Raw genomic sequence first — 22,742 nt, 5'->3', positions numbered from 1 at the left:
GCACAGAGCTTCATGGCTTTCCAACATACCATGCAGATCCTCGAAGTTTTATATCACCACGCCCATACCAGCATGGTGTGGCACCTCCTGGCAGAGATCAGTATGGTCGGGTGTCACCACTCGTAGCCAGTCAAGGTTTGGCATCACCAGGTATAGACCGAGAAGGTTTGGTACCACGAGAGACTTATCAACAAGGTTTGATGCGTCCTGGCCCAGACCAGCATGGCCCAAAACCATTACGCACGAGTGTGGGATCTGCACTCCAGGATCAACAGCATTTGGAAACACCTGAACCAGAGCAGCATGACCGGGCACATTCTGTCCCAGACTCCCGTGGCCCAGGGTACCAAGATGTAGATCAGTATGTCGAGGTAGGTTTGGATCCAAATGAAATACGTGACTCAATCCGACCTGGAGTTTCTGTTCAGACTTCACCAAGCCAAGACGCCCCCTTTCTCAGGAGCACACACTCCCTTGGCTGTTTACACCGAGGCTCATCAGAAAGGAGTGATGTTCAGGGTGAGAAACGTGATTCACTGGATAAATTGGCTCCTAGCTTCCCCACGGCAGTGGAAACATTTCGTCTGATGGGAGAGCTTATCGGCCTCTACGTGGAGCTTAAGGAGAACATAAAGGATCTGGAGGATGAACAAGCTGGCCAAACAGACTTGGAGAAGATCCAGTACCTGCTGGCATTGATGGGTGGGTGCTGCGTGCCCAGAGGAGAGGCTGCTGTCCTCCTCCTCGCTTGGTTTCATCCTTCTCTCTCCCTGGGCCTGCCTGAGGCCCTGAAAACAGTATTTCCATTCTTAGCCATTCTGGGTTCTCCCATAGCCTTCAGGGTCCAAGAGATGGGATTAAACTGGTAGGAGTGCAGGAGCTTCAGGAGAGGAGTGAGGCAGGTTCTTATGCCTTTGCCAGACTCTCTGGAAAGCAGCTGGGAAGATGTTGGGATGAAGGGGAAATGATTTCATGGGGTTGGGTGGGGAGAGAGAACGTTGAAAAATTTAACCTTTGCACATTCACAATTCTAGCCCCAGAGAATAATTAAGATTTTAGAGTTGGGTGGAAATTGTGGGTAAGTGGTCCCACAGCCCTTTAGGATATTAAGCATTAGGTGGACTCTTTAGAGCTAAGGACGCTTATCCCCTAAAAGGACACTCCTTTCTTCCCATCCCCTCTCTCCAACCCCCAGGAAAAGCAGATAAATGATATGTGTTGTTCTTGATTGTGAGGGCTGGGATTGGGAGGCCATGGGGAATCTGACGCTTCTGACTCTAAGGCCTCGATTCTCCATAGTCAAGAAGTCCATACCCGCTGACCTGCAGGAACAGCTGAAGACCTTAAAGGCCTTGACCAAAGAAGTTCAGCAGGAAAAAGCAAAAGTAAGTAAGGGAGGGTCCGCCTACTTGGCCTTCAAGTGCCAGTAATCCCTTTCATTTGCATTTGGATAGATTACACAGTCCTTTCACTTCCATTATTATCTCCCTGGATCTGTACGGTCCCCTCAGATGGGAAACACACCTCAGGTATCCACGTGTTTATTTCCTGGACCTAAAACCTGACATTCAAAGCTATTAAGATTCAGTTGGGCCCACAAGGAGGCCTGAGCTCCTTTCATTACATGTGGCCATTTCCAATAAAAGCCACTGTCACTGGAGCAGCCTTGGAGCCAAGTTCGTGGGACTGTCTGGGACCAGCGGTCATGGCGAGGGGCTGCTAGGTCTTCAGTCATTCTTTTAATGCTAGCTACCTACATCCATGGGATGGATGGATGGGTGGATGTTAGGAAGGGACCTTGGGCTTTGCCAGAGGGTTGGATAGGATTAGGGAATGGGGGGGACTCCCTGGTGGTCCAGTGGTTAGGCGCTTTCACTGCCAGAGGTCCGGGTTCAATCCCTGGTCCGGGAACTAAGATTCCCACAAGCTGCGTGGTGGGAATTTTTTTTTTTAAAGGATTAGGGTATGGGGGAGGGGCTTGCTGGGGCTGCAGAGGTACGTTCAGAAAGCAGAGATCTCAAGCCTGCCTGACCCTCCTCTTCCATTGGATTTGTAGCTGGAGAAGATGAACAGGATCCTGGAGGGGGAGGGGGAGCAAGAAACAGGAAAGGAGGTGAAAGCTGGCCAGCTGAGCCTGCAGCTGGGAATCCTCAGGTAAAATCCCCTGCCAGATGCAACTTCTGTCCTGGCATCACATGTTCTCAGCCAAGGAGGTGATAGAAGCCTTTGGTTCACTCATCCCTGAACTGACCACTCTCTTTGACCCGCATTGTGTCTGCTCTTCGGGTTGTCTGTATCTAGTTCAAGTTGCTAGTGGAAGTTTCCCAGGTTCTTAAAACAGCTCAGCACCAGGGCTTAGAAGAACCAAAAAAAAAAAAAAAAAAAGCCTCTTAGATTCTGTCCCCAGTTGGAGGCTTCGGAGCATTTGCTAGAGCCCCTCAGAGCCGTCTCTGTGCAGTGCCATGCCTCACCCCCTAGAAGCCTCTCAGGCCAGCACACTGGGCACCCACCTCCACGACAGGCGGGGCCTTGGACCCCTTGGACAGAGCTGGAGGGGGACGTGAAAGAACCCCGTCTGCCGCCTCCATCCCTGACGGCCGGGGCTCAGCACTGGTGGGCCCAGGCCCCTGGGCCGGTGCTGGGGCCGGACCATCTCTCGTGCATGCAGAGTCACCGTGGCTGACATCGAGAAGGAGCTGGCGGAGCTGAGGGAGAGTCAGGAACGGGGCAAGGTCAGCATGGAACGTTCCGTCTCCGAAGCCTCCCTTTACCTGCAGGATCAGGTGAGGATTCCACACTCTGCAGCCACAGGGACTAGGGCCCTTCGGAGAGTTGGCTGTGGACATTGGGGATACTAGAGTCTTATCTGATATATAATTTGCAGATATTTTCTCCTGTTCTGTGGGTTGTCTTTTCACTCTCTTGAAAGTGTCTGCCTTTACATCTTTTTTTTTTTTTTTAATTATTTATTTATTTATTTATGGCTGTGTTGGGTCTTCGTTTCTGTGCGAGGGCTTTCTCCAGTTGCGGCGAGCGAGGGCCGCTCTTCATCGTGGGGCGCGGGCCTATCACTGTCGTGGCCTCTCCCGTTGCGGAGCACAGGCTCCAGACGCGCAGGCTCAGTAGTTGTGGCTCACGGGCTTAGTTGCTCCGCGGCATGTGGGATCCTCCCAGACCAGGGCTCGAACCTGTGTCCCCTGCATTGGCAGGCGGATTCCCAACCACTGCACCACCAGGGAAGCCCATATCTTTTTTTTTTTAATTGGAGTATAGTTGATTTACGATGTTGTGTTAGCTCCAGGTGTACATGCCTTTACATCTTGAGTGTTACGATCCTTGGTCACCCCAGAATGTTCCCAGTGAGGAGCGTCTGGGCTAGGAACAGCCCTCTGAGTGCTCACAGAAGGATCACATGGGCAAAGCCACTGGGCCCAGAGGTCCCACGTCAGGAGCCCCTTTGTGCTAGAGGCCCCATTCTGGGCCCACTCCAAGATTGTCAGGACAGTGGTGTGCGCCATTTCATGACCCAGACCTGATTGTCAGGACAACAGTAGGACAGCAGTAGATAGTGCGTTTAAGAGTCATCTGTCATCCCAAAGCTCACACCTGAGCTTAGCAACCTCCGGGGCTCCCTGGGGCCACACCTGGGAGGGCGTCCACTCCCTGCTGGGCAGGCTCGGCCTCTTGACTCTACAGAAGCGTGTCGGCTCTTCTGGTGGCACGAGTCTTGCTGAGCTCGGGCAAAAGGGAGCCTGGCTGAAAATACACACGTGTAGAGGAAATTGGGAAAAGCAGAATCTCCAGGCCAAGCAGGCAGTCTGGCCCGGGCCACCTCCTGTCTGTCTTTCTGTGTGTCTGTCTTTGCCTCTGTGTCCCCTTCCTTATCCATCTCTCTCAAATACCTGCACATCTCTCTTCCCTTGCGCTCTCAGCCAGCTTTTTTATCTCTCACACACAGTCCAAAAGGGCTGCCCCAGGCCTCGCAGTGTTACGTGCTTCCAAGAAAGGGGGCCTTAGGTTGGTGCAGTCCCTCTCTCTAAGCCAGGACAAGACGTCACAGGTCTTTGGCCAGTCGGGTGTCTAGCTGGGACCAATCATTTGTGGGGACAAACTGGGACCATGGGATCCAGAAGAGAGCAGGAGGGCCAGGGGAAGGAGTTTGTTCCCAGCCAGGCCATGAGAGACCCCTGTAGGGGTAGCACTTATCACATTCTCTCTCTTTTTTTTTTTTTAATTGAAGTGTAGTTGATTTACACTCTTATATCAGTTTCAAATGCACACCATAGTGATTCACTGTTTTTATAGATTATATTCCACTTAAAGTTATTATAAAATAATGACTCTATTTCCCTGTGCTGTACAATATATCCTTGTGGCTTTTTTGTTTTACACATAGTAGTTTGTACCTCTTAATATCCTACCCCATCTTGTCCCTCCCCCTTCCCTCCCCCCACTGGTAACCACTAGTTTGTTCTCTAGATCTGTGAGTCTGTTTCTGTTTTGTTATATTTACTAGTTTGTTTTATCTTTTAGATTCTACATATAAGTGACAACACACAGTATTTGTCTTTCTCTGTCTGGCTTATTTCACTAAGGATAATACTCTCTAGGTCCATCCATGTGGTTGCAAATGGCAAAATTTCATTCTTTTTTATGGCTGAGTAGTATTCCGTTTTATATGTAAACCACATCTTCTCTATCCGTTCATTTGTTGATGGAAACTTAGGTCGCTTCTATATCTTAGCTATTGTAAACAGTGCTTCCGTGAACATTGGGGTGCATGCATCTTTTCGAATTAGTGTCTTCATTTTCTTCGGATAATATATACCCAGGAGTGGAATTGCTGGATCATACGGTAGTTCTACTTTTAGTTTTCTGAGGAACCTCCGTGAACATTGGGGTGCATGCATCTTTTCAAATTAGTGTTTTCATTTTCTTTGGATAATATATACCCAGGAGTGGAAATGCTGGATCATAACGGTAGTTCTACTTTTAGTTTGTTGAGGAACCTCCATACTGTTCTCCATAGTGGCTGCACCAATTTACATTCCCACCAACAGTGTAGGAGGGTTCCCTTTTCTCCACACCCTCTCCAGCATTTGTTATTTGTAGACTTTTAGATGATGGCCATTCTGACTGGTGTGAGGTGATATCTCATTGTGGTTTTGATTTGCATCTCTAATAATTAGCAAGGTTGAATATCTTTTCACGTGCCTGTTGGCCATCTGTATGTCTTCTTTGGAAAAATGTCTGTTCAGGTCTTCTACCCATTTTTTAATCAGGTTATTTGTTTTTTTGATACTGAGTTTATGAGCTGTTTATATATTTTGGATATTAACCCCTTATGGGTCATATCGTTTGCAGATGTTTTCTCCGATTCCATAGGTTGTGTTTTCTTTTTGTCGATGGTTTCCTTTGCCGTGCAAAAGCTTTTATTTATTTATTTAAAAGAATCAATTTTTTAAATTTATTTATTTTTGGTTGCGCTGGGTCTTCGTTGCTACGCGCGGGCTTTCTCTAGTTGTGTCGAGCGGGGGCTACTCTTTGTTGCAGTGTGCGGGCTTCTCATTGCAGTGGCTTCTCTTTGTTGTGGAACACGGGCTCTAGGCGCGCAGGCTTCAGTAGTTGTGGCATGCGGGCTCAGTAGTTGTGGTGCACAGGCTTAGTTGCTCCGGGCATGTGGGATCTTCTCGGACCAGGGATCAAACCCATGTCCCCTGCATTGGCACGCGGATTCTTAACCACTGTGCCACCAGGGAAGTCCCCAGAAACTTTTAAGTTTAATTAGGTCTCATTTATTTATTTTTGCTTTTGTCTCCTTTGACTTAGGAGACAGATCCAAAAAATATTGGTACGATTTATGTCAAAGAGTGTTCTGCCTATGTTTTCCTCTAGGAGTTTTATGGTTTCTAGTCTTACATTGAGGTCTTTAATCCATTTTGAGTTTATTTTTGTATATGGTGTGAGAAAATCACATTCTCTTATTGTTATTTACATTCTAGATGGGGACAGAGCATGTGTGAGCCCACCCCTCGTGTCCCCAGGGCCTGGAGCAGGGCCTGTGTGTCGTCAGGGTGTTTGTGGACTAACGGACGTCAGCCCTGTAGGATTTAGCTAGAGGAGATGTGTTCTCACACTGCACCAATGGGCTGGCTGGAGAAAGGTCCAGAAGCCTCCTTCCTGCAAGGGCTTTGTCAGCGTCTGTGCTACCCTCCCTGGGAACCCTGGCCACTACTTAGTGGATGGAGGTCGAGCGCCTCCCATGTGCTGCACACCCTGGGAACTCTGGCCACTACGTAGTGGATGGAGGTCGAGCGCCTCCCATGTGCTGCACACCCTGGGAGGCACCGAGGCTGTGGGCGGCCCGGGTCACAGCAGGCCAGGGCAGAAAGCACTCGCTGGTGGCGACCGCGTGGATGCGGCGTAGCTGGGCCTCGCTCACTGCCCTGCACCCGCCCTCTCGCCCGTGCCCAGTTAGACAAGCTCAGGACGATCATCGAGAACATGCTGGCCTCGTCCTCCACGCTGCTGTCCATGAGCATGAGCGCGGCCCCGCACAAGCTCCCGACCACCCTGGCACCCGGCCAGATCGACCCTGCGGCCACCTGCCCAGCCTGCAGCCTGGACCTGAGTCACCAGGTCAGCACGCTGGTGCAGCGCTACGAGCGGCTCCAGGACATGGTCAGCAACCTGGCTGCCACCCGGCCCTCCAAGAAGGCCAAGCTGCAGAGCCAGGTGATGCCGCCTGCTTTCCTCCGGTGCGGCCACTCATGGCCCGCCTGCAGGGAGCCCCCCGGGGAGTCCCCGGGGGAGGGATGTTTGGGCCACTTTTCCGTGATGGAGCCCTTTAGCGACCGCACGGAAGTCCCTGGTCTTTCCGTGGGGTCGCAGCGAGGGCAGCCGTAGAGCTGGCTCTGGGGATGGGGGACCACGGGGAAGAGCTGGTTCCATGGGTGGGGCGGTGCCATTCACATGCCTCGGGACGCTGGCATAGCTTTAGGATTCATCGCCCCTCCTTCAGGCCGGTCTTCTGGACTCCTTCCCACTTCCCCTCCGAAGGGCAGGCCTGCTGGTGGGGCAGGGAGTAGCACAAGTCCCTGGGGCCTGCCTCTTAGACTCCGGAATTCAGATTCAGCTCAGGGTGGGTGGCGAGGCTGTAGCCCACACCCCAGCTCTCAGGGGAGCAGCTCACCCCTCCTGGGCCTCGAGACCACCTCTGCTGACCACCCACCCCGGCGGACCAGGTCCCTCAAGGCCAGTCCATGGGGAGGTGGGGAATTGTGGCGGCAACTGAGGAGATCCAGAATGGGGTCTGAAGTCGGCCTGTCTGCCAGGTGATGTTTTAAGGGCTGACTTACCAGGGGCGGCAGTACCCCTGGGGGTGCCCCAGGGAGGCTGCCTTTGTCCTTCTGCTGCAGGATGAAGAGCTGCTGGGCCGCGTCCAGAGCGCCATCCTGCAGGTACAGGGCGACTGTGAGAAACTCAGCATCACCACCAGCAGCCTCATTGAGGACCATCGGCGGAAGCAGAAGGACATCGAAGTGAGGGCGGGCGGGGTGGCAGGGGCGGGGCCGAGGCGCGACCCCAGTTCCTCCTTGTTCCTTATGCTCTGCTCCCTCGGCCTCCCAGGTGTTGTACCAGGGTCTGGAGAAGCTGGAGAAGGAAAAGGCCAACAGGGAACACCTGGAGATGGAGATCAATGTGGTAAGGCTAGGCCGAGGGGCCACCCTGCGTCCCAGGGAGGTCCCACCGCTCGTTCTTCAGAAGGCTGAGAGAGGAGGCGAGTCCGACGGGGGATGTGGGCTCAGTGCTGGCGCTCGCACTGCAGGGAATGGGCCCCCCCCATGGCTCTCTCCCATCTGGGGGGCCTCTTCCTCTCTCCGGGCAGAAAGCCGACAAGAGTGCCCTGGCGGCCAAAGTGAGCCGTGTCCAGTTTGACGCCACCACGGAGCAGCTGAACCGCATGATGCGGGAGCTGGTGGCCAAGATGAGCGGGCAGGAGCAGGACTGGCAAGAGATGCTGGACAAGCTCCTGGCGGAGATGGACGGCAAGGTGAGGGGCGGGAGGCTCCAGGGCCCCCTGGCCTGGGACAGCGCCCCCTCCTCCAGGCGCCGCGGACCCCCCCTGCTTCCTCAGAGCTCACCTGGGCCCCGCCCCCACCCACAGCTGGACCGCCTGGAGCTGGACCCAGTGAAGCAGTCACTGGAGGATCGCTGGAAATCCTTGCGACTGCAGCTCAAAGAGCGTTCTCCACTCTACCAGGCGGACGAGGCAGCCGCCATGCGGAGGTGAGGCCTGGAAGGGGTGAGGGCAGGCGGGCGGGCGGTGTGCTCAGAGGGAATGGCTGATCTTGCCTGGGACCATCCCGCAGTAGGAGGGACAGAGTTTTAGAGCTTGAAAAGCTCTTCTAGCTCAGGCCAGTTCACATTACAGCTGAGAGAGGGAGGGGAGGGAGGCGTAAGGCTCTCTGGGCACAGGTGGGAGGGGGTCCACAGCCCCCAGAGCTGAGAGCACTCCTGGGGGGCTTGGCCCATAGCAGCCTGAGTCCCAGGATTTCCATTCCTGGCCGCCAGAGGGCTCCCGAGGCTTACGCAGGGCAGTCCTGGGGCCCTTGGGAACCCTGCTGGCTTTGGGTTAGGGTAGGTGGGTGCTGGGTGTGTGCCCAGAAGCGGACATGTCTAGGAGCTGGTGAGTTTGGTGAGTTCCCGGGGAGCTGGGCCCGGAACTGCCTCTGGTGGCCTGGGGCCTGTCACCCTGGGCACTGAGCGTCCAGCCTGCCTGGCCCACAGAGCGCCAAGCCCGCTGGGTTCTCCGTCTCTCGCGTTCGGGACCGTCTGGGCAGGGCGCTCACCCTGTGTGTGTTCCACTCCGCACAGGCAGCTCCTGGCACATTTCCACTGCCTCTCATGTGACCGTCCCCTGGAGACGCCTGTGACTGGAGAGTGAGTGACCCCAGCTGGTGGCCACGCTGGGGGCGGCACGGCAGGGCTGCATCTCCTGTACTCCCTGCCTGTCTCTAACTCCTGTCGGCTCCTCCTCTCTCACCGTTCACTCCGTGCACCTCGGCTGCTCCTACCCCTGTCCTTCAGCCCCCCCACTCCTGCCCGGGCGGGAAGGCTCCTCGGGCAGCTGGAGTGTGGGGAGTGGGCGGGGGGCTTGGACGATGGGGTTTCTCACACTCCGACCTTCCCTTCTCTCTGTCCCTGCCCAGAGTCATCCCCCTGACTCCTGTGGGCCCAGGCCTGCCCGGGCACCGGTCCACCCGCCCCTACACGGTCTTTGAACTGGAGCAGGTCCGGCAGCAGAGCCGCAAGTACGGGCAGCGGAGGGAGTCCTGTGCAGGGCTTTGCAGGGGGGTCTGGAGGGCGAGAGCGGAGGCTCCTCCTCACGCCTGGGATGGGGATTAGGGGCGGTGCTGCTAGGGTGCTGTCTGACGGAGCTCCGAGCTCCTCCCAGGGTGAGCGCGTCGGAGGAGGAGAGCGCCGACCTAGTAACCGCCTGCCTTTGGGTCCCTGCTGGGCATCCTCGGGGACATTGCCTCTGAGACCCCCCCTCTCCCTGCTCATACCGGGCATGTGAGGAAGGGAGGGGGTGGCTCCACGAGTGGGTGCGATGAGTGGGTGGGGGCGTGTTTCACGCCTTCTGGGGCTCCTGCCCTCCTCCCCGCAGCCTTTCCACCTCCTCCCTGAGGGGAGGATGCCGGGGGCGTGGCTCACCCCTCCGCTGGGCCCGCCCCCCGCAGCCTGAAGCTGGGCAGCGCTGCCTTCCCCCGGGGCAACCCGGGGCAGACGGAGCGGAGCGTGGGGCGCCTGCGCAGCATGCACTCCAAGATGCTGATGGACATTGAGAAGGTGCAGATCCACTTCGGGGGCTCGGTCACGGCCAGCAGCCAGATGACCCGCGAGCTGCTGCTCCCCCAGCGCCTCGGCTGCTCCTGCTGCCGACGGTGCGCGGCCGGCCGGGCCCCCGGGGCAGGCGACGAGCTTCGGCCCACTCACAGCCCACCCACCGCCGAGAGCCTGGCACAGAGCGGGGGAGTGTGCGTGCGTGTGTGTGGGAGAGAGAGAATGTGTGTGTGAACGCGTGTGAGTGTGAGAGCATTGTTCACGTGTATTGTACGAGTGAGACTGTGTGTGTGTGTGTGAGATTATGTGTATGCATGAGGGGTGGGACCTGTGTGTGGGAGAATGTGTGTGAACGTGTGTATAAAGGTGTATGAGAATGTGTGATTGTGTGTGAACGTGTACGTGTATGAATGTGTGGGAGTATGTGTGAATGTGTGTGTGTGTGAACACGTGTGAGTGTGAGAGCATTGTTCATGTGTATTGTACGAGTGAGAGTGTGTGTGTGTGAGATTATGTGTATGCATGAGGGGTGGGACCTGTGTGTGGGAGAATGTGTGTGAACGTGTGTATAAAGGTGTATGAGACTGTGTGATTGTGTGTGAACGTGTACGTGTATGAATGTGTGGGAGTATGTGTGAATGTGTGTGTGTATGGTTATGTGAACGTGTGTGTGAGTGTGTGAATATGTGTGTGAACATGTGTGAACGTTTGAGAATGTGTGTGAACGTATGTGTGTGAACACGTACGCGTGAGAATGTGCGTGTGCCTGTGTGTGTGTGTGTGTGTGGCCTTCAGGGTGGCCGGGCCACCCTGCTCACTCACCCCCTGCCCTGTCCTGGCTCGAGTGCTGCCCCCCCAACCCCAGGCGTGTCCCAGGCCGCACCTGCTCCCCGTGACTCCGCTGTCCTCACCGCAGGCTGCCCGACGCGGCCGATCACACCTACCCGAGGGCGCCCCGGCGCTGCGGGGGCAGCCACACCCTCACCTGCCCCTCCCGCCGCAGCCGCCTGCAGCACCTGGCACAGGGCCTGTACCCCACCGAGGAGATCCAGATCGCCAGGAAGGTGGGGGGCACTGCCGTGACGCCAGACTCTCAGGTCCCTCTGGAAAAGCCCCCAGAAGTCCCCTCCTGGGCCCTCGGCCTCGGGGCGGTTTCTTAGTCAGACCCAGTCCAAGCGTCAGGTTCTTATCCTTTCCTGGGAAGAGGAATGCCAACCCGGCCACCCGCTCACCTGGCACTACCGCCTCCACCACGGGCCCCCCTTCCCCCTGTCGCTCGGCCCTGACGCCGCCCAGAGCCCCCTCAAGGGCTCTGAGCACCATTTGGTGCCGGCCTCAGGAGAGGACCGTCCTCTGGGAGGCAGGACGGGAGGGCAGCTCTGAGCGGCACTCGCCCACCTCCACAGCACGACGAGGTGGATATCCTGGGCCTGGACGGACATATTTACAAGGGACGGATGGATACAAGGCTGCCGGACATCCTGAACAAAGACAGTGAGTGTCCAGGTGGCCCAGAGGCCCCTCAGCCTCCTTGCTTGGGTCCCACAGGGTCCGTCCAGCTCCTTAAGGCACTTCTTGTGGCCACCGGGCCCTGACTGCCTTCCTCCTCCACCTCCCTGACTCCAAACGTTCAGGTCTCCAAACACCTCCGGGTCAGTGTTTGCAGAAGGGGGACAGCTGTCCAGTCTCGGCCAACTAGCTGGGGTGTCGTGGCCCCATCTCTTCTTGCCAGCCTTTATCCTCAGGCTGCCACCCCAGTCTTCCTGCCTAAGCCTCTGTTCCCAGCATCACCGAGGCCAAGTCCTACCCCTTCTTCATAACTCAAAGTACCCTCTCCTGAGCCCCCCACCACTTTGTGAATCACCCGTGTCCCGGAATGTCCCCTTCCAGTTAGCCGTCCTGAGGTGTGCCGTTTGTCACCTCCCACCGGGTCTCACCGCCACGTATGCACCTTTCTAGTTGCCTCCCCTCCCAAACTATAAACCTGGAGTCAGAACTCACCCAGCACCTGCATGGGGCTGATGTCTGGGGGTGGATATCCGAGTGAGTGGGTGGATGGATGGATGGATGGATGGATAGACAGACAGATGGCCGGGCGGACATGTCGGTGAATGAAGTGCTTACAAGGGGCATATCCACGAATGAAGATGGAGAAGGATGCCAGCTGAGGCTGGCTGTGACCAGCAGCCCTGCAGCCCTCTCCCCATCCCCATGGGTCCCCACAGGGCTCCCACCCGGTGTCTCAGAACTGCCCCTCCCCTCCACTGTCTTCATCAGGTTCGGGGATAAAGCACAAGGCCAAGCAGTCCCAGCCCCACGTGCACCGGCAGCGGTCGCTCAGCGACAGCACTCAGCTGCCCTCACGGCCCCAGAGCGCTCAGATGCTGGCTGGCAACAACTCAGGTAGCTCCTCTCTGGATGGAGGGTCCTTCTGGGTGGCCTCGGCACTGCCCCCCGCCTCTCCTCCTTGCCCCGCCAGGCCCCTTTCCTGCCCATGACTGTATATACCTTTATTTCCCTGGAGAGAGGAAGGGCCTGGGAGCTGAGGGACAGGATGCAAGGGAGGAGAGAGAAAACCCTTCATTGCTGAGTGCTTGATAATGCGCCAGGTCTGTGGTCAGATACTGTTACTGCCCCCATTTCACAGAAGAGGAAACAGGGGCAGAGTTGCAGCCCAAGCTCTGGCTCCAGGCCCGAGTCCTTCCCCTGCTCACATGTGCCGACTCTCCTGGAGCTAAGCCCCCTGGCCTGGAAGGTCCCCCAGAGTCCCTGCTCTCCCCAGAGGGGCTAAATCCTGCCTGAAAGCCAGAGGGCTAAGGGTTCCCCTGGGGTTTGGCTACACGTGGGGCCAGAGCGGGACAGTGGCCTGGAGCTAGGAGGCTGGGTCACTTCCAGGTGACTCTGAGCACCTCTCCTCCTCCTCTTGACCAGTTTCCTCATCTGTCAACAAAAGGGTGCTGGACGAGGGCTGCTTCGCTAGGCGCCCCCTTGAGAGTCTAAGAAAGGTGCTGACTCTCGTCCCATAAAAAGTTACGCACCCACAGTGCTTCACGGCTACTTCCGGAGGTTCAAGGACCACCCCCACCCCCTGCCCAGGTTAAGAGCCCCAGCTAGGTGCTTCCCCCCTTCCAGTTCCAGCATTCAGTGAGTGCCTGGAGGAAGCAGAAACAGAATAAGCGGCAGTGGTGGTCACGTTGCCTCGCCTCTGTTGAGGGTTCCTCACCGGCCAGGCACTGCTGAGGAGCTTTCCACTTACAAACCAGTCTTCACCCTCATGCATTAAGAGGCAGGGACCACTGTTGGTCCCACCTACAGCTGAGAAAGTCGAGGCACAGAGAGGTTAAAGTACTTGCACAAGGTCACACAGCTAGGAAGCAGCAGAGCTGGAGTTCAAAGCCAAGCCATCTGGCCCCAGAGCCAGCGCTGGTGACAAAGGGTAAGAGCCTGGGATGGAGGACTCAGCAGTGGACAGACAGCACAGGTCTGTGGCTCTTGGTTCCGAGCTGATTTCTTGGGGGTACTTAGCTTTTTTCTCCCCAGCACTCCATCGTCTACTCCAAGGGCACTTAAAACGTGTGGAAGCAGCAGCAAGAGGGAGGGTAGTGTTAGGGAAAATTCCTGCACCTATTTGTGTCAATATTGCCTAAACAGTCCCTGTATTAAGAGGGAACGTTACCAAAGAGGCAGGCTCTCGGCCCCTGATGAGGGCTTGTTTATTTTTAACTCAGAGAGATTGTAAAGGAGTGTGACTTAGGGGGCTCGTATGAGGGCTTGCCACCCCCCACCCCCCCCAGCCTGATGCCCCAGCTCGGCCTGGCCACTGGGGCTGCTCTCGACTTCCCTGGGCTTTGTGCAAGCTGGGGTGGGCTGCTGGTGGGCGTGGGTGCGAGACAGAGCCAGGTCGGCTCCCTCCTTTCTCGCAGGTCCTTCTCTTCAACGGAAAGACAGACCCGTCTCCACCGAGGGGCGCCTCTCCCAGCCGAATACAGCTCACCTGCCCAGTGAGATGGCAGACCTGCCAGCGGGGCTGGAGATGCACATGGACGTGCCTCCTGGGGAGGGGCTCGAGGAGCCCACCCGGGGGCCGCGGTCCACCACTTCTCACTGAGCAGAGCTATAAATAAATGTTGAGGGAAAAGCTTGGGGCCATGCAGCTTCTCTGGTCCTGGCTCAGGAAGGTGGAGTGAGAGGGAGGGGCCGCTGCAGGTCAGGTGGCACACCTCTTGCAGCCTGCCCATTAGGCCATGGCCCCCAAACAGGTTGAGCTGTTCTCTGAGGGTGCCAGGGCTTCGAGAGGGCTGCGAGTTGCACCCAGGGCCAGGAAGAGACAGCACAGGCCAGACCCCAGGCTCCGGGGACCGGCGGGCCTGCAAGCGGTCTGCCCTCTCCTGACCCCGGCTGGACCCGGTGCTGTGGCCTTCTCTGGCACCGGCACTGCCTTCCATCTGGGGAGGCTGGCCAGGGCACTCTGGTGAGGTTGGGATGCTTCATGTCTGTGCTCGAGCTGTACCTTGTGTATCTTGGAGCAAAGGTAAGGGTGGCAGCCCTCCTGCTGCTGGCAGGGAGGCTCCTGGCACATCCTGGGGGGGAGCGGTGCCACCAGCACCTGGGAAGATTCCTGTTTGCTGTCCTCTGTGGCTTACCCTTGAGTGGCTGCTGCAGACGCAGGAGGGGCGCAGACCCAGGGGCCGCCAGGGCTAGGTCGTGTCCCTGTTCCCCTCCCCTCCCCAGGAAGATAGAGCAGAAGTGTGCCTGGCATTTGCCAAGGGGTCTTGAGGCCTGGCCCTTGTCCTGCTCCAGTGTCACCCCAAACAGGCAAGAGGGCTCACTGCTGTCCCCCAAGTCAACTGTAAGGGACAAGCCCATCCCCAATCAAAGCCCCAGGGACAAGGGAGAGCTGCCCCGCCCCCGGACGGAGGCCTCTGCAGTCATGCAAGCAGTTTTCTGCCTTCAGATCTGTTCTCAGCAGCTCCCTCCTCCAAGGTGGGCTTCCCCCCCTCCCCCTGCCACCCCCAGTCCCCTCTGACATGGGAAAGGGATGTCTGGGGTAAGAGGGCTGCTTCAGGGTGTGAGGTGAGGGATGACAGAGTCACACAGGAAAGTGTAGCAGGAAGTAACCGAGAAAAGGGTTTCTCCCTCGTCCCCCTGTGGGCACAGGAGGGTGGGGTAGGCTGGGGGTGTCATGGGTGGGGCAGGCGCTCCCTGCGGGAAGGGGCATCCCCCATCTCTCCCCATCTGCTGAGATCCCGTTCACTGTTGAACCCTGGGGTCCCAGTCGGCACCGCCCACACCCCCGCACCCTTTTCTCTGCAAGGGGGCGGCAGGGCCAGGCCCAGGCCTCCTCTGCTCCTGCCTGAGAAATGTCAGGTCACTGGCTCAGTGTCCCTGGCCTAGAATCCAAACTCACCAGCTTGGCAGGGAGGAGCGCCCGATGCCCCCGGAAGGATGAGGAGTGACATTCCCCAAGCAGCCCAGGCCACCCCTGCCTCCCCGCACCTGGGCCCGCCTGCCTACCCTCACCCAGGCCGCCCAGCACTGACCGCCCACGTGCCCACGAGGGGCCTTCCCCTTCCAGCCTGGGAAAGCACGGGAGGGCAGAGTGAGGGGTGCGGGTGGGAGGAGTCTCACAGGTTTCCAAGCAGGAAACAAAACTGAAACGACAAACCCTGCTTCAAAGTACATGATCACATGCAGAAGAACCAAGGGCAGCTGCGTCCCCGGTTCTGCTCCACTCCTGCAGGGGCTGCCCCACAGGTGACCTTGTGAAGACACACGAGGCCCAGGAGCAGCACGGGCTGGCTTGCCAGGTGGGGCCCTTCCCAAGTGTCACTGCACGCTGGGCCTGAACCTCCAGACCCCGCAGCCCTGATCCCCAGCAGTGCCCGGGCTGCTGAGAGAGGGAGGGAACGAGCCCACTCACACATGTTAAAGGGGTTTTATTTTGGGGGGGGCAGGGGGCTCAGGAGGAATCCCAACCCTGGGGCCAGCCACCCACTCCTCCATGCGGGCGGACAAGCTCCTCACGCACCTGGCCACCTGCGCTGGAGGGTCTGAGAAGAGCCCAACTGCCATCACCGCTGCTTCCGTTCCAGCGCCTGAAGGCCGAGCGAAGGTGGGAAGGGAAAAGAAGCCAGTCCTCTTGGGGACCCACCCAGTCTCTGTGGCTCCCTGATAGCCTCGGCTGACCTTTGGGACAGGGCCACACAACATGCACATGGGGACAGGTTACCCCAAAGGAGGCTGAGGGCAGGGACAGCAGAGACACACTCAGTGGCAAGTGCCTGGGGGAGCAGGCAGAAGCGTGGGGCTGCCGTTGGGCCCCCAGGCGGGGAGGCAGCTCCCCCACTGCAGGCAAAGACGGGGGCTCCGGGGCTGAGGCCTAGCCTGCGGCGGCCTGCACGGTGGCGAGAGCCAAGGGGAGAGGGTTACCGTGACCGAGCCAGGACCCGTCCTTCCTCTCCTCCCCACGCCCAACCGGATCCAGCCTGTCACATCGGCCCCCTGGCCGGGATGCCCCTTGTCAGAGCATCCAGACCCGCCACACGGAGCTGGTCGCCCAGCTGCAGCACAGCCGAGCGCCTCACCACCCCTCTGCCCAAGGAGCACGCTCTCCACACCAAGGTAAAGAAAGGCACCGCAAACCAGGCAAGTTAGAAAAGTCTCTTTTAAGTTTTAAATTAAAATTTCACCCTGGTGAGATGACTGATTTGGGAACTAAATCCAAAGGCAAGCTCTCCACTCTGTTGTCCGCGGCCGGGCTGCACGGTGGTGGAAGAGGCAGGGCGGCTACGGGGTTAAGCCCACTGGCAGAGCCTGGGCCTCTGACCCCAGCTGGCTCTTAAAGTCCCGCACAGGCCCTGCACACCTAGATGGAGACACGGGTGACACCGGGAGAGGCGACAAGAGCCGGACAGCCACTGACTGGGGCTGGGGAGAGCCTCACGACGGCGAAGAGGGCCCACACCTTCAGCCACCCGGCACCCCTGGGAGCCCCTCCTGCCGCCATCACGTGGAGTGGAGAGGTGGTGGTCCTTCTCCTGATTCCAGAAAGTATGACCTTTGAGAGGAGGCAGCCGGCAGACACCTCGTGACTGCAGGATCACGCCCCCTGGCTTCCAAGCACCTGCGCCCGGGACCGGGGTGGAAGACGGGGTGCTGGCCCAAGGGGAGGCTTCTCTGGCCCTTCCCCGCTGCCCCAACACCCCGTCAGCCAGCCCCATTCTCACATACATTAGTTACTTTTATATATTCATATATATATTATAGTTATATATTAAAAAGAGAAAAAAAACTTGCCTGAAGAGAAAACTCCTGAAGGACCCAAGTGGCTCAGGAAGTTTACTGTCCCCTCCACCCACAAAAATTCTCTTATAAAATCTTCCAGTGCGATCTTCAGGAAACCCTGCCCGCCCCAGCTCCCCACCCCGCCCCGGCCCTCCTGTGTCCCCACGACCCCGGACTGCCCCCCAGCTCCAGCCCAGCGCCCGGCGGCATCCAGTCTCATCTCTGGCCATCCATCGCAGCCACGGCTTTCTGCTGGGTGCCCCCCTGCTGTGCTCCGGGTGGCCACGTGGGCTGCGGGTGGTGGAGATGGTGGAAGCTGTGGGCCGTGGGGGAGGAGGGTGGGATCCAGGCGGCCTGGTGGCTGGGCGGGGACGAGGCCCAGAAGGGGCTGAAGTTTGCTGGGGGGGAGCAGGCCACTGCGGTCATGGGGCTATTGCTGTTCTGCAGGCCCTCGGAGGCGCGAAGCTTGGAGAACATGGCCAGCGCGTCGGGGAAGTTGGGCGGTGTGGCAGGCGTGTTGCTCGGGGTGCACATCTGCTGGGAGAGAACACTGGGGTTGCGAGGGCTGCCTGCAGCCCCGATCCCAGGCCACTGTCCACGGGCCTACAGAGCCTTCCCATGGGGCTCACCCACACCGGGCCCTCCTTCCTCCCCGTTTTTCAGTCCATAAGCGGTTTCAGCAGGACAAAAGCACCCCTTGCACCCTGAGCCAATAAAAACAGAAAACCGGGGGCAGACTCCTACAATTTTTGTCAAAACCAAAGAGTGTTTCCTGATGCTTGGGAATGACGCTCTGAGTGTCAGAAGTAGATGGTTAATCCCGGCAGAAGCTAGGGTGTCAGATTAAAGCCAGGACAAGGGAGGCAGCCCAGGACACCGCTGCTGAGCGCCTCACCCTGGGTGAGAAACCAGCTGGCTCCTCAATAACCCGCCCTCAGACGTCCTGAGGCTGTTAGCCAAGGGAAGGCGGCCAGATCCAGGATCTCCCTCCTATGCCAACCCCGGGGAGGCTGCACTTGCTTGGTGCTTGGGTCCGTTCCACATCCACAGCACCAGCCAGCGGGCCTCGGGGCCTCAGCCTGCGTTCTCTCACTTCTCACGAGGGTGCTAGGTCATTCTGATTATCCTCTCGGTTACAGATGAGGAAACTGAGGCCCAGAGCTCAAGTCACTAGACCAAAACCACACCGCTGCAGGGCACAAGTTGAGAAGCCGGAATCCCGGGGCTCCCAGGTCTGCAGGCCCAAGCTCTTAACCTCTACCCAGCCCCACTCTGCACTTAAGAGTCAAGTGCAACTTCATGCCTGGGCTCCCCGAGGACAAAAACCGGCATCTCCCGGCAGGCTGCCCTTGGCCAGATGCTGCCAGTGTCTCGGTCTGCTTAGCCCGCTTTGTGAGGGCAGCTGCCAACATCCCAGCATCTGCTGTCTTCTGCCACTACCCTGAGCAGGGACCCCAGCCAGGAAGGGCAGGGGTGGGCTGGTGGGCGGTAACTGGCAGCCTCCCTGCAAACAGCGGGGACCGCAGGCCTCCCAGGCCTGTGGCGTTGGGGGGCATGGGGGTGCCACCCCCCGAGCACTTCACCAGGGTGCAGGGAAGAGGCGGCAGAGAACAAGGCCTGCCCAAAGCCAGTTCTGACCCCGCAGCAGCTTCTCCCTTTCCCAGGAAGCCACGGGAGCCCTTCTTTGAATTTCTCCTAATTTTAGCAACACCGGCCCCTCCCCCAGGCACAGGGCTCAGGGAGCAAGATTCTAGGGCTCCTCACCTTGCTCCCAGGGCTCTTTGCCGGGAGCTTCCACAGCTCTGCAATTAAACCCCAGCCCAGGAGGAGGACAGGCCCACGGGAGGGGGGCAAACCCCCTCTGATTAACTGGGCCGGCTCCACATCAGCAGCTGGGGCGCTCCAACCAGCGTCCTCTCCAGGGAGGCCACAGGACCCGGGGCAGGCCTGGCCCCGCCCAGACCATTTCCCTCCTCCCTTCACTCTTCCCCGCCGCGCCCCCCCCCCCCCAGGGCTGACTTCTCGGCAGCAGGAAACAATGAATGGGGGGTGGGGGGGACAGGCCAATTGCATCACAGCATCGTGACCGACTTCCCCAGTTCCCCGAGCCAGTGGAGCCTGTCTCCTCAGCAGCCGCCCTGCGCCCCCCCCCCCCCCCCCCCGACAGCGACGGCGGCCTGGATCAGGAGCAGGCCTGTGCCCACCTGCCTGTGTGAGCTCGGGCAAGTCCCTTAACCTCTCTGGAGTTTCTCTCTACTTCTATAAAACCAGGGGTTTGGACCAGGTCCTGGAAAAGTCCCTCCAGCTCTGCTTCTAACAGCTACAGATGGAGCTTCCCAGCTCTCAAGCATACCCAGCATCCACTGCACCCTGCTAATGTCCTACTGCTTCGCAACCACAGGGTCTTTCCCCTCTTCCCGGCCCTTCCCGATCTAACCCAGGAGCCCTCCCTGATCTAGGAAGATGCCTCTGACTGTGTATGTACAGTCATCTATGGGACAACCATTTATCAGTAACTCTTGGTCTGGGTCACTTCTGGTATTTTTATCTAACATTTTCCTTTGATTTATTATCTCTAAAAAAAATTACCAACTCCTTGAGGGCAGGGATGGCGTTCTCTGCGGTGCTTGGTTAGGAGCACTCATGGATACACTGATCATAATGTCTGTTAGAAAACCAGCCACAGCCCTTGAGGGAAGCTTCAAAAAGATTACAGTCCCTCAGGATGTGCAGGGAAGGAGCAACAGAACCTAAAAGGACCATCAGTCCCAGCTCCCTGGGGTGAGCCCCTCTGTTCAGGGCAGCACAGAGTGGCTGTGCTGGAAGCCTGGGCCTTTTGAAACGACCACAGTTGGTGGAGCAAACCTCAAGGCCCCTTTGGGAGGAGACGGAGGCAAGATGGAGGGAGGCAAGCTCCAGGCTCACACCGGAGCTTCCCATGGTCCGGTACAGGGGAGGGTCCCCTGGAGATGAACCCCTCTTGGGTTTACCAAGAGCCCAGCCTCAACTGCCACAGCCCTGCAGCCAGCATAATTCTCATCATATTCCGATGCAGTTTTGTTTTTTGATTTATACAAACAGCATGGGCTATTCCAAGAGAAAAACTGGTTAAAAGGGTCAAAACAGACCCCTCTCTACGTGTCCTTTGCAACTAGATGAATACAGAGCACCAAAGACAAGACACAGCAGAGGAACCATTTGCAGCTCCTCCAGGCAAGGCAGCGGCTCTGAGAAGGGAGCCACGGGCAAGGACACCAAGATGCCAAAAATGTACTCCAGAAGCCGTAACAGATCTCCTGGGGAATCATGTTTTACAATCCCTATCTTGGGGCCCTCCCCCCACCAGCAGGGCTAATAGGTAACTAGAGAGGTAGAGAAGGCATTCAATCCTCTAAAGTGAAAGGGATGTCCTATGCCTGTGGAAAGCAGGGCAGGAGGGCAAAGGCCCAGGCCTGGGGCCAGCTTGGAAAAGAGAAGAAAGCAAATCCAGGCCTGAACCACTTCTGTTTCCTGTGTTTTACGTATCTTCACCTACTGAGATTAAACGCATTCTTGGCTTATCTTGTCAAAAATCTGTAAGTCTTCCACACTCTGGGTAGGTCTTTTTCCATGAATAGGAAAGAGTGGACATAACTCTCTGGGTAAAGCCCAGCTCTCAGTCCAGGGTGGATTTATCCCTTTCCTGTTCTCTGCAGAGCTGGGCTGTCTGGATGGGGGGCTGCCACTCCAACAGCAAGAGGGGAGCTCCAGACAGACAGACATTCCAGGTCTCAGCCCCCTCGGGGCCCTTCACTCGGCCCGGGTTCCCCCGACGTCTAGTTGTCGTCCGAGCCCCCCTCCCCACTCCCTGCCAGCCGGCTACTCCGCCGGCCACCCTCGCCGCCCTCCTAGCCCCTGGCCCAGGGGGAGCGCCGAGCACAAGGCCTCAGGTCGAGCTACAGCAGCCCAGGAGGCCTGACCGCAAAGTTGGGCGAGCCAGCCGACCCTGGGAGCCGCTCTTTCCTGGAAGACATTTTGGCTCTTTGTTTACATCGCGGCTCGGCGCTCCCCGGCAACATGGCTGTCACCGTCGGCGCCTGACAGCGGCCCCCGGCCCGCGCCCTCGGCTGGCCGGGTGGGCTGCGGCCGCGGCGAAGCCGGCCCTCCAGCTCGCCGGCCCTCCTGCCGGTGCCCGGCCACACTTACCATCTGGTGGTGGTGGTGACTGTTGGGAATGTTGGTTTCTTGGAAAAACGTGCTCAGGGCGGTCTGCGGACAAACATAGCGGCAGGGCGGCGGTTAACGGAGACGGGGCAGGAAGCCCACCGGCCGGCCCTGCCCCACCGGCCGGACTCATCCGCAGTGTCCGCGGCGCCGCGCTCGGGCCGCCGGGCCCGACCCCTCGGCCGGCCGGCCCGCGTCGCTCGAGGGGGCGTCCCCGGGCCGCGCGCGGAGGTACAGGGCGGCAGGGCCCTGCGCCCCACGCGAGACCATGAAGTCGCTGAGCGCCTGACGGGGCGATATAAATAGAGCTTCCCTCCCCCACCCCCCTCTGTGGCGCGCGGCCGGGCGCCCCGGCCTGCGCCCCTGCCCCAGTGCCGGCGGCCGGGGAGCGGGGCCGGCCGGGAGCACTCGCTAGCTCGGCCCGCACGCACCTCGAACTGCCAGTGGGCCGCCTGCAGCAGCTGCTTCGCCTGGTCGGCCGCGCAGCCTGCGGCCAGCACGAACTGGTTGATCATGACCTGGTGCCGCAACTCATCCATGTTCACCGACATGGCTCCGGCCGGCGCCCCCTCCCGGGCTCGGCGGCCGCGGGAGGCCGGCTGCCCTCCGCTCGCGCTCGCCGCCGCCCACGGCCTCCGGACCCTCGCCCGCCCCGCCGCCCGCCGGGCGAGTGTTGTGGTCCGGCTCGCGCGGCCGGCCGACACCACAAACAACAGTGCGGGGCGGGGCCGTGTGTCCCAACGTTCGGGGGCCGCGAGCCGCCGCCGCTGATTGGCCCACGCCGCTCGGCCGGCGCCCGGCTCCCTGGCAGACGTTCGATTCGAATCCTGCGGCCTGCGGGCCCGCACTGTTTCTCTTTCTGCCTGGCCGCGCCCATTGGCGGACGTCGGCTCCGTGGGGCTCCCCGGCATTGGCCGGACGCTGTGTTTTGGCTCGTCCTGGTTCATGATTGGCCACGGCCCGGCGTCTGGGGCGGAGCCGCGCGCGCTGATTGGTCTCCCTTGGACCTGTTTGAACTCAACTTGAAAACCTTGAGTGCCTGCTGATTGGCCGAGACCCCTCTGTTTGCTGTTGTAGGCTTGGGGGTGGTGCAGCCAAGTTCATTCATTACTTCATTGAAGCTGAACATGCTCAGCTGGAAAAGCAAGACAGAGTGGCTTTGACTCACTTCCTCTGAAAGATGTGGTCATCTCGAGAAACAGAATGATCAAAATAGAAAACAGACGGAGCCTTTGCAGCTGCTCAACTCTCAAAATTGTTTATTTTTTTTTAAAACTTTCAAGCTGCTCTACGTTTTTTTTTTAGCTTTTTATTGAAATGTAACGTACCCCCTTCATGCCTCCTTCCAGCCACTACCCACCCCAAGAGCCCAACAGTCTTTCCCTAAGTTTTTAGGACAAAAACTTTGC

At 58.5% G+C, this 22,742-nt stretch overlaps 2 protein-coding genes across 3 annotated transcripts; one reads left to right on the top strand and one right to left on the bottom strand.

Moving 5' to 3' along the window:
- Nucleotides 1-276: 276 nt before the first annotated feature.
- Nucleotides 277-13,979, top strand: QRICH2 (glutamine rich 2). The gene is made up of 17 exons (XM_036837636.1): nt 277-371; nt 461-702; nt 1,300-1,385; nt 2,057-2,154; nt 2,669-2,783; nt 6,475-6,735; nt 7,419-7,541; nt 7,630-7,704; nt 7,889-8,053; nt 8,168-8,289; nt 8,878-8,943; nt 9,213-9,314; nt 9,744-9,947; nt 10,763-10,910; nt 11,253-11,340; nt 12,124-12,249; nt 13,770-13,979. The coding sequence occupies exons 1-17, from the start codon at nt 364-366 to the stop codon at nt 13,952-13,954; spliced, it is 2,214 nt and encodes a 737-aa protein (XP_036693531.1). The 5' UTR covers nt 277-363; the 3' UTR covers nt 13,955-13,979.
- Nucleotides 13,980-16,492: 2,513 nt separating this feature from the next.
- Nucleotides 16,493-22,146, bottom strand: UBALD2 (UBA like domain containing 2). 2 transcript variants are annotated; one of them, XM_036837613.1, is made up of 3 exons: nt 21,765-22,146; nt 21,316-21,378; nt 16,493-17,667 (listed from the first exon to the last, which is right to left on the bottom strand). In XM_036837613.1, the coding sequence occupies exons 1-3, from the start codon at nt 21,882-21,884 to the stop codon at nt 17,347-17,349; spliced, it is 504 nt and encodes a 167-aa protein (XP_036693508.1). In that variant the 5' UTR covers nt 21,885-22,146; the 3' UTR covers nt 16,493-17,346. The 2 variants fall into 2 exon arrangements, with proteins under 2 accessions (XP_036693508.1, XP_036693509.1); XM_036837614.1 differs by having other exon boundaries at nt 16,493-17,664; nt 21,765-22,140.
- Between the last annotated feature and the right edge of the window lie 596 nt (nt 22,147-22,742).

Source organism: Balaenoptera musculus, chromosome 20, assembly GCF_009873245.2.
Source record: "Balaenoptera musculus isolate JJ_BM4_2016_0621 chromosome 20, mBalMus1.pri.v3, whole genome shotgun sequence".
Classification (NCBI taxonomy): Eukaryota; Metazoa; Chordata; class Mammalia; order Artiodactyla; family Balaenopteridae; genus Balaenoptera; species Balaenoptera musculus.
This window is presented reverse-complemented; position numbering and strand designations above follow the sequence as displayed.